This window comes from Nematolebias whitei, chromosome 20 (assembly GCF_014905685.2).
Source record: "Nematolebias whitei isolate Nwh7 chromosome 20, NemWhi1, whole genome shotgun sequence".
NCBI classification, from domain to species: domain Eukaryota; kingdom Metazoa; phylum Chordata; class Actinopteri; order Cyprinodontiformes; family Rivulidae; genus Nematolebias; species Nematolebias whitei.
In genome coordinates this window covers 17,017,641-17,034,713 of record NC_056517.1, presented here as the reverse complement: position 1 = coordinate 17,034,713, position 17,073 = coordinate 17,017,641, and the positions used below count along the sequence as shown (strand labels likewise).

General features: G+C 44.0%; 1 protein-coding gene across 1 annotated transcript in view; it reads left to right on the top strand.

The window, feature by feature from the left end:
• mkxa (mohawk homeobox a) overlaps positions 1 to 901 on the top strand; it is a 156,512-nt gene extending 155,611 nt beyond the window's left edge. Inside the window, 1 exon segment of the mRNA XM_037693881.1 lies at positions 744 to 901. Coding sequence (XP_037549809.1) covers positions 744 to 901 — 158 coding nt within the window.
• The last annotated feature ends 16,172 nt before the right edge of the window (positions 902 to 17,073 follow it).

Sequence of the window (17,073 nt, the reverse complement as noted above, 5' to 3'; positions counted from 1 at the left end):
CCCCCCCCCCCCAAACACTCCGTAAACAGCGCGCTGAAGTCAACACCCTGCTTTGGTCTCATTGTTTAACCACTTTGTTATTTCTTGCTAATGTTTCACATATGATGTCAAAATTGTTCCCATTCGAGGAGGAAAAGCGAAAAGTGAGCAGGCAGCCACCGTTGTCTGACTGACTCGCTTCTTTTTCATTCTCACTCCAATCTGTAAGTCTGTCACGTTGGATCGGGTTTCTTCAGACAGCTCAGTTCTGTTGGCCGGGGTCCATTTGTTTTCAACCAGATATTAAAGAATAGAGTTTATGAGTCATAAGAAACATCTTTTAAATTGAGACGATTAGTCGCCTTTCTGCTCGACGGCTTCTTGTTCATAGTCCTTTTGGTTCAGAATCTTTAGTAAAGAGAGAAAACAGAGCAACATGTGTTTGTTCAGGATGTGATGCATACACTCACACACACACACCCTGACAGTGCAGGTTCAGTGAGGTTTCATTAAATCTCCTCTGACCCTACAGAACTCTCAGTGAACCTTTTCTCCTTCCTGTCCTTTCAGAAACCAACGATTTGAGATCAAATCAAAGTGACAAGTGAGTGGAGCTTCTCTGACCTTGCAGCCTCCACCACATCTCTCAAGCTGAACGTCTGACGCCTTGTTTTGTTCTTTCTCTGCATGTTTGCACATCGGGTCGATCATCAGCAGCGGCGGTGGCGTCACAGCACTGCAGAAGGAGAGGGTGAAGGGCAAAGACGAGACGCACTCGAAGGAGATGAACGCTGCCATGGCCTTGACCAACATGGCGCAGGGGAAGGACGGCGCCTTGGGGACGACCAGCTGCATCATTCAGAAGTCCTCTCATATAGCTGAGGTCAAGACGGTTAAAGTGCAGCTGCTGCAGAAATATTAAAGAGTCACTTTCCTCTGGGTTCAATGCAAACATTCCTCTTAAGAAACTCACCAGAGTCCAAATCAACTCCTGAAAGAAAAATAACTCTAGTTTGAGGAAGAAAAGGAAACTCCTTCTGTTTGGTCATAATGAAAAAGTGTTTTTTTCTTAAAACAAACTTTTGTAGTAATTTATTTTTATGAGTTTTATTAATTCCTTAATCTTTAAAGCCCCAAATGTTGAATTTGCCAAAGTGCCTTAATAGTTTAGTTTAAATAATGACTGCCAACTATAGCCACTACAGATTGCCCAGAAGCCCCTTCAGTTCCTGAAGGAACATTTCAGAGTTTTATTGTTCAAAATTTGTTGTAGCTGAGAATTTCCTTTAACATTTTGTGCCTTAAAGACAGATGGAGCTGAGCAGCAAACAGCAGAATCTGCACCGACACACAGAGAAAACCGCCCACAGGAATTCTCCAGAGACGTTCTTCATATTTTCACTGCAGTTCTTTATGTTGGCTTTGTCTTGCTCCAACTCTGCTTCCTCTGCACCTCGTCGCATCTTGGCCTTGGCTTGCATCAGCCAGCAAAGGATTCCTCTCTTATCTCGGCAGTTAGCAGCTGAAACGTGAACAAGATCTCAGCTGGATCCAAACGAGGACACGTTCAGCCGACACAGAGAAACAGATCAATGTGTTGAGCTGAAGAATGTCGTGACCTAAATGTTTTTACTTAGATGATCAGACTTATGTGGCCAGTGTTGCTTTTTTTGTTTGTCTTCAGAACACCATCATCTTAAATGAAGGAAGTTAAAAAGAAGCTTTTAACACCAGATTCAGAATATTATTCGAGTTTAATTTTCTTCATTGTTTTCCATTTCAGTATTAAATCTGGGTCAGAGCTTGTTCTCTGCTTGTGTCTGATTGTTTGAATAATTTCTGGTGGAACGAGCCGTGCTACATCTGGGAGACGTCATGTCCCAATTTTTGGACCAAGCTGAAATTCTGAGCAGAAGTTTGATTTAATCTATTTTTAAGGTTCTGTTCGTGTGTCAGAACGTTGTTTACATTTTACTATGTTCAGACTGCGATTCTGCTCAAGGACACTGAGGAAGGGAAAGTCACACAAAGTGACTTTTTTGGATCTTAAATGTGCAAAATACATTTTTTTAAAGCTGCACTTCCGATTTGAGTTTTTCTGTGAAGAAGTTTGAACCAAACAGTGAAGAAAATAAAAGCATGAAGGACAACTATGTAATAAATCTCATGCTGTTCCTCTGGAACTTGAACTTCATGTTGTGGGGGTCCTGGGCCCCCATATGTGCTTTTTTCTACCCCTGATCCAGACAGGGTAGAACCAGGCCTGTGCCTTATGTTGGAACCTCAAGGCCTTTCATGAACCTCAGACAGACCAGTTACATGCTGGGAAAAGGCAGATGGGGGGACCAAGTCGTGCAGCTCCAACAACGACTGCAGAGTTTTAAGAAAATGTTCGGGCAGCACGGTGCATTAGTGGCTAGCAATGTTGCCTTACAGCAAGAAGGTCATGGGTTCAATTCCCGGTTTGGACCCGGGCTGTTTCTGTGTGGACTTTCCATGTTCTTCTCATGTTTGCGTGGGTTTTCCCCAGGTACTCCAGTTTCCTTCCACAGTTCAAAACGTGCGCGTTAGGCTTCCGGTAAGATGGCGCCTGTGTACATGGCTTGCAATCCACCTCTGCTGATGGTGTTTGGATTATTTTTGGTTTTTGTATTCCTCATCAATGACATCAACTCTGCTGGTGTATGACAGACAACAACTTTTGGATCTTTGTTTTTCTGTCACTGAGGTTGCTTATTTTGACCATTATGAGCGTACCTCTGGATCCCCCCCCTCCCCCCCTGCTGGCGGACGTGCCAGTTTACCTTCGCTGTGCTCCTCACCTGCCTGCCCGGAGATCTCGCTTCAGACGCCGGGGAAAACGCGCTGGTCAGCTGGTGAAGCTGAAAGCTCTGCGCACTGCATCTTCCTCTTCAGCTGGCGGTCATGGTCTCCAGCTTCCCGCGTGCCCGGACCAGGTAACCAGTGGGAGTTGTCAGCCATTGCACAGCCCGGACAGACCTGGAGGGGCTGTTATTGAAAACCTGCGGCCATTAGTGCGCGCTAACTCCACCACTGCTGGCTCCACTTTGGACAATATCCGGATGTGTTTGGTCAACGCAAGATCTGTTACCAACAAAACTTTTATCCTCAGGGATTACTTTCAACAGCACAATTTGGACTTTTTCTGCATCACAGAGACTTGGATGTCTCCGGGTGAGTCCAGCGCCTTGACGGAATCACTGCCACCGAACTGTCTGTGTTTTAACGCCCCGCGGCCATCAGGCTGGCGCGGTGGTGGATTATTAGCAATATTCAAATCAACTTTTGACTGTAAACAACTGCCCATCCCAGTTTCCCACGCCAGCTTTGAGCTGAGCGTCTTTGAACTCGGACATTCACTTCCAACGTTATTTGCACCTGTCTACTGTCCACCTCGGTCTAAGGATTTCATAAATGAGTTTTCTGACTTCTTGGCTGAAATCACACCAAAATATGAGCATGTTTTCATTATTGGTGACTTTAATTTGCACGTGTGCTGTCCTGAGAAGCCCTTGGTTAAGGACTTTTTAGATTTATTGGACTCATTTAATTTAACTCAGCATGTAAACGGTCCCACCCAAGAGCATGGACACACACTGGACCTTGTTTTAACTCATGATGTGACTGTTAATAATCTTGTTATTGGTGATAATGTTTTTTCAGACCACATGCCAGTCCGGTTTGAGTTCGCCCTCTCCCATCTAACTCCTAAGTCGTGCATTCCTGCACGTCGCACCCGGACCATTAACCACTTCACTGCCGCACGTTTCAAAAATGTTTATAACTCTGAAATGATCATTCAGCCCCCAGTGTTTCTCACCACCACTGAGGAGCTGACATCCCAGTTCAACTCTGTCTGCTTAAAGACTCTGGATCATGTTGCACCTGTTAAAACCAAAAAATCAAAACTCAGAGCAGAACCTTGGCTGAGTGACGTCACCAAGGCCGTTAGGAGGGCGGAGCGAAAGTGGAGGAAAGACAGGCTGCAGGTCTCTTTCCAGATACTTAGAGAGTTGGCGCTTTTATCAGAAAACAGTAAAAGCTGCTAAATCAAAATTCTTCTCTGATATAATTACCTCAAACTCCCACAACCCACGTGTCCTCTTCTCCACCCTAAACTCTGTTCTCCACCTCACTGAACCATCACCTCTGGAAGCCTCGAATGAGCTGTGCGACAACTTCCTACATTTCTTTGTGGAAAAAATTGTGACCACCAGGGTTCTCATTTCCCCTCCAACTCATGACCCATCCATCCCACCTCAATCTTTATCTCCTTTTGACCATTTTGAACCCATCACTCTATCTTCTCTAGAGCAGGTCATGTGCAGCTTGAAACCTTCTGGCTCCCCCTTTGATGTGGTCCCCCCTCGACTACTAAAGGAGGTTTTTCCTACTCTAGGTCCATCCATTCTTGCCATAGTAAACAGTAGTTTATCCACTGGCGTGGGGCCAAAATCCTTTAAACATGCTGTTGTCCAGCCTCTCCTGAAAAAACCAAACCTTGACCCCTCACTCGTTTCCAACTACCGGCCTGTCTCCAAACTCCCATTTGTTTCTAAAGTACTGGAGAAAATAGTCGAGTCCCAGTTGAAGTGCTTCCTGGAGGATCACGCCATCTTAGAGCTTTTCCAATCTGGCTTTAAGCCTCTCCACAGCACTGAAACTGCCCTGCTGAAGGTCTTTAATGACATCTTCAGATTCACAGATACCAGTGATTCTGTGCTGCTTGTCCTGTTGGACCTCACAGCCGCCTTTGACACCATCGACCACAAGATCCTCATTGCTAGGTTGGAGCAGTGGGTGGGCGTCACAGGATCAGCCTTCAATTGGTTCAGATCTTACCTCGCTGACAGATCCTTTTGTGTCTCCATCAAGGATTTTAGTTCAGCACAGGCAGAGCTTAAATGGGGGGTTCCGCAGGGGTCCATACTGGGTCCCCTCCTATTCTCTTTATACCTGCTGCCGCTTGGTGCTATTTTCCGTAAACACAACATGCCCTTCCACTTCTATGTCGATGACTGTCAAATTTACTTCCCCCTAAGACACAATGGTACATGCTCTATTCAACCGCTGCTCAACTGCCTGGCTGACATCAGGGACTGGAAGGCTTTAATTTTTTTTAAGTTTCAATGAAAAGAAGTCTGAAGTCATGTTGTTCCCTCCCAATGACACGATCATAAACCACTGCATCGACCTTTCCGCTCTAACCCTGTCAGAAAAACAAAGAGTCACTAATCTGGGCGTGATAATGGACCCTTCCCTGAAACTTAACAATCATGTAAACATGATTGTTAAATCTTGCTTCTTCCAACTAAGGTGGCTGTCTAAACTGAAGCCCATATTGTCCAAAAAGAACCTGGAGACAGTAATACATGCATTCATTAAATCTAGGCTTGATTACTGCAATTCGCTCCTGTTTGGTATCAGTCAGACCTCCATTGCACAACTACAACTGGTCCAGAATGCAGCAGCCCGATTTTTAACCAGTACAGGCAAAAGAGAGCACATTACACCAGTTTTGGCCTCACTGCACTGGTTACCGGTTCACTTTCGAATCCAGTTCAAAATACTCATGTATGTCTACAAATCAATGAACAGTGTTGCCCCCCCCCCCCCATCTCTCTGATTTGCTACAACCATATGTCCCACCACGCTCCCTGAGGTCAGCGGACCAGTTGCTCCTCACAGTTCCAGGGACTTGTCTTAAGCACAGAGGTGACAGGGCCTTCTCTGTAGCAGGAACAAGACTCTGGAATGAGTTACCTCTGCTTGTCAGACAGGCCCCCTCCCTCTCGGTTTTCAAGTCCCGTTTAAAAACTCACTACTATTCAATATCTTTCAACACAAGATGATCTGTGTTTTGATCCTGTATGCTCTACACTGGTTTGTCATCATTATCTGCATCGTTTTTTGTCTATATTCTGATTTACCTCATTTTGTATTTTGCTTTGTGTGTTACCTGTTGTTTTGTCTGTACAGCACTTTGGTTGGCCTTGTTGCTGTTTTAAGTGCTTTATAAATAAAGTGGTATGGTATGGTATAGGCTGCCTTCAGGCCTTCCTTGCAGAAGAGACGCAGACATGACTTCGGTTCTGGACTTTCTGTAGCTCCAGAACCGAGCTGACTCAGAAACAATGTTTTTATTAAAGCTTCTAAATTATCATTGTGTACCGGTGAAGGAAGTGGTGACCATAGTTTGTTTGTCTTAAGTTATAGAAATTGTTTTTGCTTTAACGGAGACTGGATTTTCAGTCTGATGATCAAACACATATCTCCTCGTTTTATTGGCTTTGTCCTCGTGTAACGTTTCTTTTATAAGAACAGCTGGAACTCGCTCACAGCAGTGAATAAAATCTGAAATCAACGAATTACAGTTTGTTTTTTATGTTTTGTTTCATCACCAGCAGAAGTCTAAAGCAAAATGTAGAAAACTAAGCTTCTTCCATTTTAACACGTTTAGCGGGAATATCGTCAACGTATTTTACACCAAAGGAGAAGAACACCCTTTTGTTGTGAGGAAAGTACACAGAGAATATTTTGAAGTGTGGTTCTGTGAAATGCTATGAGCAGTCAATATCTTACCTGCTGTAGATAACTGAGCAATGGCATGGAGAGACAGATCAGGTATGACTGAAGCATTCACACTATTGTGATCCATATTTCTTCTGTATGTTTTTCAGCATCTTTGTCATTCCACAATTGTTGTGCTGTTTCAACAAATAAATCAAAACGTTCAGCTCTTTCAGGACATTCCTGCTATGACTAATGGTATTGTGCTTTTTGAAATATTTGTTTTTTTCAGCCACTTTTTTCTCATAGAAAATGAATTGAGCTCATTTTGCATCATTCAGCTCTTTAGATCTGTTTACAACCTTTTCAAGGTTCTTTATTTGACATACACACCACATTTCTACCACATGTGGTAGAAAGAAATTGTGTACATAGGATCCCAGTTACATCCAAAAAAAGTACAAAATGTAAAAGAAAAACAGTAATAAGATCTAAGATATGAACTAAGAAAAATGTTAATTAAAAATATGCTAAGCATTAGTAGTACCAAAAAAAAAGCAATATGCCAGACAGCAGCACAAACATGAATCTGTGTGAGCAGACGATTACAAATGAACACAGCAACATGAAACAAATCAGCAGCCTCAGGTTAGAAACTGTTCTTCAGTCTGGTGGTTCTACACTTAACGCTCCTCAACCTCCTGCCTGAGGGGAGCGGGGCAAAAAGTATGCGCTGGGTGAGTGGGGTCCTTCATGATGCAGGTGGCCCTCTTCATGCATCTGGAGGTGTAGATCTCTGTGATGGTGACTCCAACAGACTTCTGTGCAGCATTCACTACTCTCTGCAAAGCTTTTCTTTCTGCAGCTGTGCAGCCTCAATGCCACACGATGATAATGGAGCACAGGATGCTCTCCACTGCACATCTGTAGAAAGAGGTGAGGACTGAGCTTCTCAGAACAGCTTGTCTCAGCTGTCTGAGGAAGTAGAGTCTCTGATGTGCTTTCTTGATCACGCTGGTAATGTTGTTGCTCCAGCTGAGGTTCTCATTCAGGTGCACACCCAAGTACTTGTAGATCATACGTGTCAAACTCAAGCCCCGCAGGCCAAATGTGGCCCTTGTTGACATCTGGCCCCCATGATGATATGTGAAATGTAAAATACTTCTATCTCTTGATATGTTTTAGTAATCTTTGATTATGATGTTGAAAGTGCAACAGAGAACATCAAATGAGAACAATCAAACTCTTGTTGAGGAAACTGTGACCAGGAAAAGAGTTTGGGTATCTAACTGGAGTTAATGTAGTTTCTAAAATTGGCCCTAGGTTTGAAAAAGGTTTTAATTTTCGGCCTCTTTTGTAAGTGAGTTTGACACCCCTGTGTAGATGGAGACCACTTCCAACGCAGATCCTCCTATGTGTGTGTGTGTCTGGGGGTGGTGTGTGTGTGTGTGTGTGTGTGGGGGGGGGGGGGTTCTTCTGAATCCACGAATATCTCCTTCATCTTCTTGACATTGATGTGAAGGTAATTCTTCCTGCACCAGCTCTCCATGTTTTCTCCTCCTGTCTGTAGCTGGACTCATCATTGTTTGTGATGCATCCTACCACCACTGTATCCTCTGCAAAATTTACAATATGACAGCATGGATGGGCAGGTGCACAGTCATGCATGAGCAGAGTGAACAGGAGGGGGCTCAGCACATAGCCCTGAGGGGAGCCAGTGCTGAGGGTTATGGTGGAGGAGAAGTTGTGGATCCTCACAGACTGCAGTATATTAGTTAAGAAGTCTAAGACCCAGTTGCAAATGGAAGGGCTTAGTCCTAGTGTGAATAGTTTGTCCATCAGGGTTTGGGGGATCATGGTGTTGAAGGCAGATGTGAAGTCCACAAAGAGCATATGGACATGGGAGTTCTTCTGCTCAATGTGGGTGAGAGCAGAGGAGATGGCATCTTCTGTTGATCGATTCTCGCTGTATGAACACTTGTGAGGGTCCTCGTTGATATTGATGGTTGTTTTTGAATGGTTGTTTTTGATGTGGGTCATGACCAATTTTTCGAAGCACTTAGCAACTATAGGGGTGAGGGCTAATGGCCGATAGTCATTCAGACCAGTCACTGAGGAGCTCTTTGGGATTGGAAAGATGGTGGCTGTCTTCAGGCAGGTGGGAACTGTTGCCATAACTCTTCTTCTGGTGGCGAGGTGAGTCTGGTGCTGGGTGGTCTGTTTGAGTTCTCAAAGTGTGCGTAGAACCTGTTGAGGGCATCAGGCAGTGATGGATCTCTAGGACATTGTTCACATCTGCCTTTATAATCTGCTATAGATTTAATGCCCCTCCACATGCTCCATGGGTCTTGTGAGGTGAATTGACCCTAGATCCTCTGTGCATATGTGGCCTTGGCCTTTTTAATACCAGCAACCAGCTCTTTCCTTGTCTTTCTCAGCTCCTGTGAGTTTCCAGACCTGAAGGGAGTGTTCCTGGCTTCCAGCAGGGTGCGAACCTCTGCATTCAGCCAAGGCTTCCTGTTCGGATAACTCTTAACATATCTGATGGTGGTGGCATGGTGGCATCATCAGCACATTTGCTAAAGTACCCCAGGACTGAGGATGTGTATTCCTCCAGGTCTAGCACCCCCTCATTTTCAGCAGCTTCTCTGAAGTCCTGCCAGTTTCTGCATGCAAAACAGTCTTTCAGTATGGAGTCACTATTCTGGATCCAAGATTTAATTTTCTTTTGTCTCGCTATATTTATATAGCGATACAAAATATTATATATTTATAGCTGATAAAATCTTGCAGGCAGTCCTTTAAATTTACATGATTAAAGTCACCAGCCACCATGCAAAGAGCCTCAGGGTATTTGCTCTGCAGCAAACTAATATTATCATGCAGCTCCTGCAGAGTGTTGGTAGCATTAGCATCCGAATCTTTCAATCTTTATTTATACAGGTTAATCCTATTGAGCCTCTGGGACTCATTTACAAGAGAGACCTGAAAGCTATGTAAACAACTGTTACAGTTTACAGCTGGAAATTTACAGCTGTTTACAACTATGTAAACAGCTGTTATGAATGCCACTGTAATCTCACAGTGGAGATAATGACATTTCAATGTTAGCTGCTCCAAAGCCTTGGAGCATGAGATTTTTTTTTCAGCATACAGTTTGTGCACCAGCTTTTACTCATGTAAATGCATACTCCACATCCCCGTGAGTTCCCCTTTAACTCGCTGCAGTGGTCCGCTCGAAAAACAAGTCTGTGGTCCAGCTGGAACACCGAGTCTGGCATGTCGCTGGTAATACATGATTCCGTGAGACAAAGCGCTGCACATCTCCTCTGAGGCACCCACTCTCAGACGAAGCAAATCCATCTTGTTGTCCAAAAAGCGGACGTTTGACAGAAAGAGAGAGGGTATCAAGAGTTTGCCAGCGTTAGCATTAGCTTTAAGCCTTAAATAACCCCAGCACGGCAACCATGCTTCTTAAGCCGGGAGCAGCGCTTCCTCTTCCCGTTAGAACGCCTCTGCTGAAGCTTCCAGGTAAATGAATTTAGGATATTTTACTGCTCCTTTCACATTCTGCTCTGCTTCAGCTTCCTGCTACAAATTTCAACATTTTTTTCAGCTATTTTCATATAATTTTCCAGCTGTTTTGTGCTCCTTTCAGCTTTTTTCTGCTAACTAAAACATTTAATCATGTTTTCTGACCTGCCTGCCATTGTTCCTGTTCATGTTTTGTTTTTCATCTCAGCTCCTGTCAATCTGCACCTCAGTCTGCTCATGTAACCATGCCCACTCAGCTGAGTCACTGTAATCAGCCTTCATGCAACTCACCTGCTTTCCCATGTACTTTGTACTTAAACCCCACAGTCACACTAATCAGAACCGGAACTCTCGCCCGTAAACTGATGCCTAGATGGACTGGACCCCATCTGATAACCGACAAACTGTCTCCAGTTGTCTATCAGATAAAAATCAGTAAAGGCCAAAAAGAGCCAACTGTTAAATGGGTACATCGTAACCAGGTTAAACCACACAAGGCGTGCAATAACTCCTCAGGAGACAAAGATCTCACAAAATCTGACCTCGTGGGAATAAGGGTCACCCAAGCAGAAGATAACTAATGGATAATAAACTTAACCATAGTTTAAACTTGCGGGTCCTACCCCCGACAATTAAGAAGCTAAGACCTATCTCTTTGTGTTTCCATAGGACAATGATGGTACCTCTCCTGGTAATCTTCACCCTCTTGGGTGCCACCCAAGAAGGGCAAGCCGAGATCGTAACCCTTGGGCCCACCTCGGGCATCGCTCTGCGGGACCAGCCGGGACTGCTCATCACAGATTGCCGCCTATACACTCGAAAGGTCTTTGTCCGCTTCGATCCCCAAACCGTGGTCCAACAACACATTAACATTAAAAATGAGTGGTTAAACAAACCATGGTACACAGTATCCCTAGAGGGTGCTAAAGCAGAGATCCAACACGTCCTGAAGCAACTACATAAGTTCACCTACACCCAACAAGAGTTGGGTGGAACACATAGAAGGCAAAAGCGCAACATCGGCGGGCTTTTACTCGCTGCTTCCTCACTCGGATCGCTGTTTAGCCTGGGTTTGTCCGCATACAACACTGTCAGTATAACGTCCCTAAAACAACACGTGTATGAAGTAGAGAGCGAAGTCCCAAAGATCCGAGCGCTAATGGACCTTCAACTAACACAATTGACACAGGTGACTAAAACCGTAAAGGATACTGTTCTAGTGCTGAATACTCACACCCAAGAAATCAAAGCCCTCGTACATGCGGTAAATGAGTTAGCCCTTAAGGTTGAAGTGGATTACGCCGTCGCACACCTAATGGATAGGATTTTTGCTGACATGCTTAGAGATATCAGTTCGTCGGTAGATACACTAGCCACCGGTAGGATCCCACCGTATCTAGTCTCTCTACAGATGGTGAACGACATCCTCAGCTCCGCTACGCGCGAAAGAGTCACGCAAATACAGGCTCACCTGGCTTACACTCTCGGTAGCGCAATCCCAATCTACGTCAATCACAAAACGTTTGAAATGGCGTTCATTATCAACCTACCGATAATTCCCTCAAATGGCATCTACAGACTCAGGGACGTTGTTAATGTTGGCAATTGGCACGGTGAAAACCATGTTCAAATTGACACACCAAAGATGGTTGCGTACCACGACGATAACCCCTCAGTTTATCTAGCTCCAAACCTTCAGATGTGTGTTCTCACTCGGGAGATACATTATCTGTGCGCGAGTAAGCCGTTTGTGTGGAATCAAACCGCGGGCTTATGCGGGTTGACACCTATTCCGGAAAAATCTAAGTGCTCAACGACCGTAACGCCTCGACACCTGGCTAAAGCTGCAAAAGCGGAAATAATTGGCTCACGTTGGCTAGTGAACGCTCCTCAAAGAAAGGCGATCATAGCCTACGATCAACCTGGAGCAAATAGACCTTTGACGTTACCGGACAAAACAATGTGGATCAGGGTTCCCCAGGGAACAACCATACACATTGGTGATTTGACGCTCTATCACCTCGATCCGGAACAATGGGACGCGACTCTGGATGACTCAGAGTACCTGGTGAACGTGTCTATAGACATAGATCCAGAAACTCTGGGAAGGATCCGTTTTGAAGGCACCCAAGTCGTCGACGTGGAACCAATAAACCGAGTTCTCAAGTCCCTCAGGTCCACAATTAAGAACCCGATCCAACCAATTACCTATGCGTGGTCAAGCGCGGACACGTTAATCATAGCCCTGCTAATGACGATAACCCTCGTATTGTGTGGGATACTCGCATCCCTGTTCCGGGGCCACACGTCACACCGAGTCGACCTGGATCGCCATGCAGCGCACCTCGATATGATTATGTCTCGCATATGTGGGTCTGCAAAGAAGCCACTCACACGGGACAGCGTGACTGAAACTGACAACCAGGGTGAGGTGAAGCAGTGAAACGATGTTTTAGTTGCTTAGTCACTACTCTTGTCGGTGTTGAAACGTTGTTGAATTGGTTTTGGTTGTTTCTGAGGTAAGAATGAATCTTGTGTAGTTAAGTTAGAGACTAAGAGGCCTTTAACCATGCCAACATGCAGTTCATTCGCTAAATTGCAATCTTTGCGGAGTCAATGTATATTATTGCTACCTTAAGTACCATAATCTACATTGATCTCACAACGCTTAAGCCGAACCTACTCGAACAATTCTATTCGGGGGGATAGCTAATTCTTTTTGATGAGTCTCGCCATAGACTTCCAAAACCATTTATGGGAAACCAAACACCCAATCTCAAGTCGTTCGTCTAAAAGACAACAGACAATTGAACCAAACTATATTTTGCCATGTAAAGCTAACTTAAACCAAGTTAGAAGTGGAAAAATAGTTTGGAACCCTTTTCTATAGGTATAAACCCCTGTAGTTACCATTTTTCAGCATGTTCCAACCCTTAACTGGTAGTTGTAGCTGTTCCCAACCATAATAGCTTACACACCAGGTGCATATAGTTTAAGGCCTTATGTAAAATCCCCTTCATAAGCCCACCTTAAACCACATAATTGCATGGCACATTGAACCAGAACGGCACAGGGTGGACGTCGCCCAGAGACGACCTTCGCTGGAGGCGACCTGCAATCCTGACGTTGGTCTCCACTCTTCATCCAGTGGCCGCATCTTCAGTTCAATCCAAGGGTACCCCTCTGTATGCTGATTAATCAACACTTCCAATCGTTGTGGATTTACCGTTGTGGATTATATGACTTTTTCCAGTGGATTACAGACTCTGTTTCCAGGGGTTAAAGCATTGCTACAATGGAATTACCAACAACATTATGGAATTATCATCAACACAATGGAATTACCAAGAACATTGTGGAATTACCTTGACTTTGGTCTTCCTTGCTGGATTACATCAAGCTTCAAGGACATTCGACCAATGTTCATGTTTGGAATTCATCCCCATGGACAGGTGATGATTTCCAAAGGGGGGACTGTAGTGAACTTAACCTGATGTCAAAACTAAGCCTAAGGTCAAAACCCTTGACCTTAAGAACCTTGTGGGACAGAAACTGTCATTTCATTGATTTGAATCCAGAAATACAGGTTCACCCATCCTGAGACTTTCCTTCTTATAAATCAAGTGAAAGAACACTCTCTTTTTATTATCATTACTATTTTACAAATGTTGATAATCAAAGTGTCAGTTCAAACCATTTTAGATGTTGCAGTGAACTAATCAATTTTATTAACTGTGAAACAGTGTAATGATTTTTAATGCTTATGCAGAGTTAGAATCCATGGTAAGGTCTGTTACAGATTTTTATGCATTTTCTGATTTCTGTCTTTGAATGAGCAAGTGTGCGTTTTCCAAGGTCAGGAGTCGAAGCAGACATGTGTTGGAACAACTGTCTTGTTTACATCCTCTCAGACGTCAACGGAGGAGGTGGCACCTGTTTCTAAAACTCGCCAAAACAAAACTCTCTCTGTCTCTGAGAACAGTTTAATCTGTTCCATAACAATTCTTGCTGTTTTCTTACTTCTAGTAACCTCTTACATCACAAAACACACCCCTGTCTGGTTGATATGGACCAATCAGGGACGCCCAAATGAACCGGGAATAGAGCTCTTTAAAATGCCGGTACTTCATAGTTCTCTCAGTTCGGTGAAGCTTCTGAGGAGTTCGGTGAGGCGCTGAGAAGTCGTTTGGGAGAACAGAAGTCCAGCATGATAAGGCTCCTCCGAGTTGGATTATATTATCCTCCACCTCTGAGTGGAAAATCTGAAGGACCCCACTCATGTGAAGTCTATTGCTGATGTGAGCTGGTGTCGGACGGAATCTCGTCACTACTTCGGACGAGTCACAGCCATCCTATGGAGACGCTGGACAGGTAGCGTTAACTGGACCTCCATATCTGCTGATTAATCTTCAGAAAGGTAATGAGTCAAGTTTCCTACCAAAGCGTACCGAGGAAAGCTGGGTTCTGATGGAGAGTGTCGGTTCTGGTGAACACTTCCCCTCACATACCATCTTTTACTCCCTTTAAACTTCATTTCCATCTTTAAATTCTTCTCTCAAGTAGAAATCCTTCCAGATATTTTAGAAATGTCTGTGTAAAGTGCTCATCCACCGCCGTGTGGATAATTGATCATAATTGTACAGTTTTCATTAATGTCTGCTGTTCTGCTGAAGAGTGGAAACAATCGCCGAATTGTTTCTCACTACCTGTAAAGCTGTTAATTATGTTGTTATTTTCATATTTTGCCAAATTAATGTAAATGTTTGATGTTAAACTTTGATTCTGTAAAATAAATGACCGCATTCATTTTGATGGGTCAAAGATAAATGACGTCTCACGTTTGCATTTCATTAACATCAATGCACGTTTTATTCAGTCCAGAAAAATGAGGAATCCGTTTTAATTGATGAATATTTCGCAGCATCTGTTCATGTACAATTTCGTATAGGCTTTGCCCTTTAAGGCTGTCGCTAGTGGGTTAAAGGTGAAGCAGGATGTAGTCTATGCCTCACTGGGTCCATTCAGACACAACATGAAGCACCTGCTTGCACAAAAAAAAACATTTCATCACTCAGCCTTCTGTGTGCGCTGCATAATTGCATGCTCCATGCGCAGGAGCGCACCGGAAAAAAGATCTCTGGTGAGGAAAAAAGGCTGAGATAGCAGACCAGCTGCTGTGAATATGAACAACGGAGCATACGAATTGTAACAGTGTAACAATGAACAGAGCAGACCAACAGCTCCTCAGGATGAAACAATTAATAACGATAAAATCAGCAGTCATGAACTTGTGACTGATAATAAATACCTCACCCTGCGACTGCATGCAGGCAGGTGTGAGCTCAAAAGTGAAGCTCCATGAAACAAATAATAATCATTCTGTCAGAACCCTAAGAACAGAATGGGTCATGGAGAAAGTAGAAACATCACATAGGAAAAACGAATAATTGGATATGGCGATGACCAGGCAGCCACCATACAAATATCCTCCACTGTCATCCCTCCATGCAGATCCATGAAGGATGAAAATCCTCTGGTGGAAAGTTCTCTGAGATTCTCTGGAGGGTCCAGCCCAGATGAACTGTAAGCTTCAGAAATAGCCTCAGAGAACCAGTGTGAGAGGCGCTGGGTGGATAGAGGACGTCCTGAAGAGCTGTCCCAGTAATGTACAAACATACGCTGAAAGCGGCGCAGTGCGGCCGTGTGCGCCACGTAACATGAAAAATGCGTGCATGGGACAGAAGGAGGTGAGATGTTGCTTTCTCCTCAGGAGTATGAGGAAGAGGATAAAAACCCATCCAAAGTTATCACTCTTGATCTGAATGAGCTTGTGATGCTTCTCAGAGCAGGGTTAAAAAGAGTACAGCTGAACTGCCGTCAGATTGAATTCTGAGACATGAGGGCGCAACAGAGAGAGCAGATAATCACTCACTCTCTTTGCCGACATCAGAACTAACAACAGGGCTGTTTAAAATGACAGAAATTTAAGTGAAACCTGATCTAAAGGTTCAGAAGGAGCTTTGATCAGAGCATGCAGGACCATCATTAGGTCTCACTGTGGAGCTAGTGGACGTGACATAGGTCTGTGTCTCTGTACACCTTTCAGGAAACGCTTCATCAAAAGGTGATTAAGAACTGTTCTGTCACCGAAGCCCTCGTTACAGGAAGAAATAGCTGCAGCATAAGTTTTAATTGTGCTGAATGCTAGATCTCTGTCCATCAGCTGCTGCAGAAAAGACAGCATGCCACCTAGTGGCCATGAGATGGCCTCCACGCCTTTCTCTGCGCACCAGCGCTGAAAAACTGTCCACTTGATGTGTGCAGCATTGTGGTGCACCACATCCTGTGGGAGGCTCATCTTTTCTAAAACGGATCTGTTCAGCGGACAGACCCAAAGATGCTGACCTATTTCTGGCTAACTCCTGATCGCTCTTCCTGCCTGGAGGAGAGCGCCCCTCCACAGCAGTTTCCACGGCCAACCCGGTATCAGTCGTTGCAGATTTGAGAACCACGGAGCGCATATGGTATGGTATAAAGTTTATTCATTTTAAAAAGGTACAAAACAATTCCATAACAATATAAAGAATGATACAAAATATTTAAAATGAAAGGCAGCAGAAAGAAAAAAAAATCTTATTATATCTGCCCCTTTTTTCAAACAATTAGTTCAATCATAATAATTTTCAAGTAACTGAACAAAATGAATAACTCTTTCTAATTTTTCTAATTCTAATACAAAACACACACTAAGCTACTTCATATATACTTTTTTAACAATCCAGCTTTGATCTTTTTCTTAAATGTACACATTGACTTGGCATTTTTAACATCACTCTCTAGACCATTCCACAGTCCAATTCCTTGGATTGAGGTAGACCTTCCCCCAGTGGCGATTTTAGCCTCTTTTTGGGGGCACTCAAGCACCCCTAAGTTTTAACTCAGCACCCCTGACAATTTAAGAAGCCATCATTGGGATTTTGTAAAGAAACTGTTCTCAAACCTTAGATTCACCAAAATATTTAACAAATT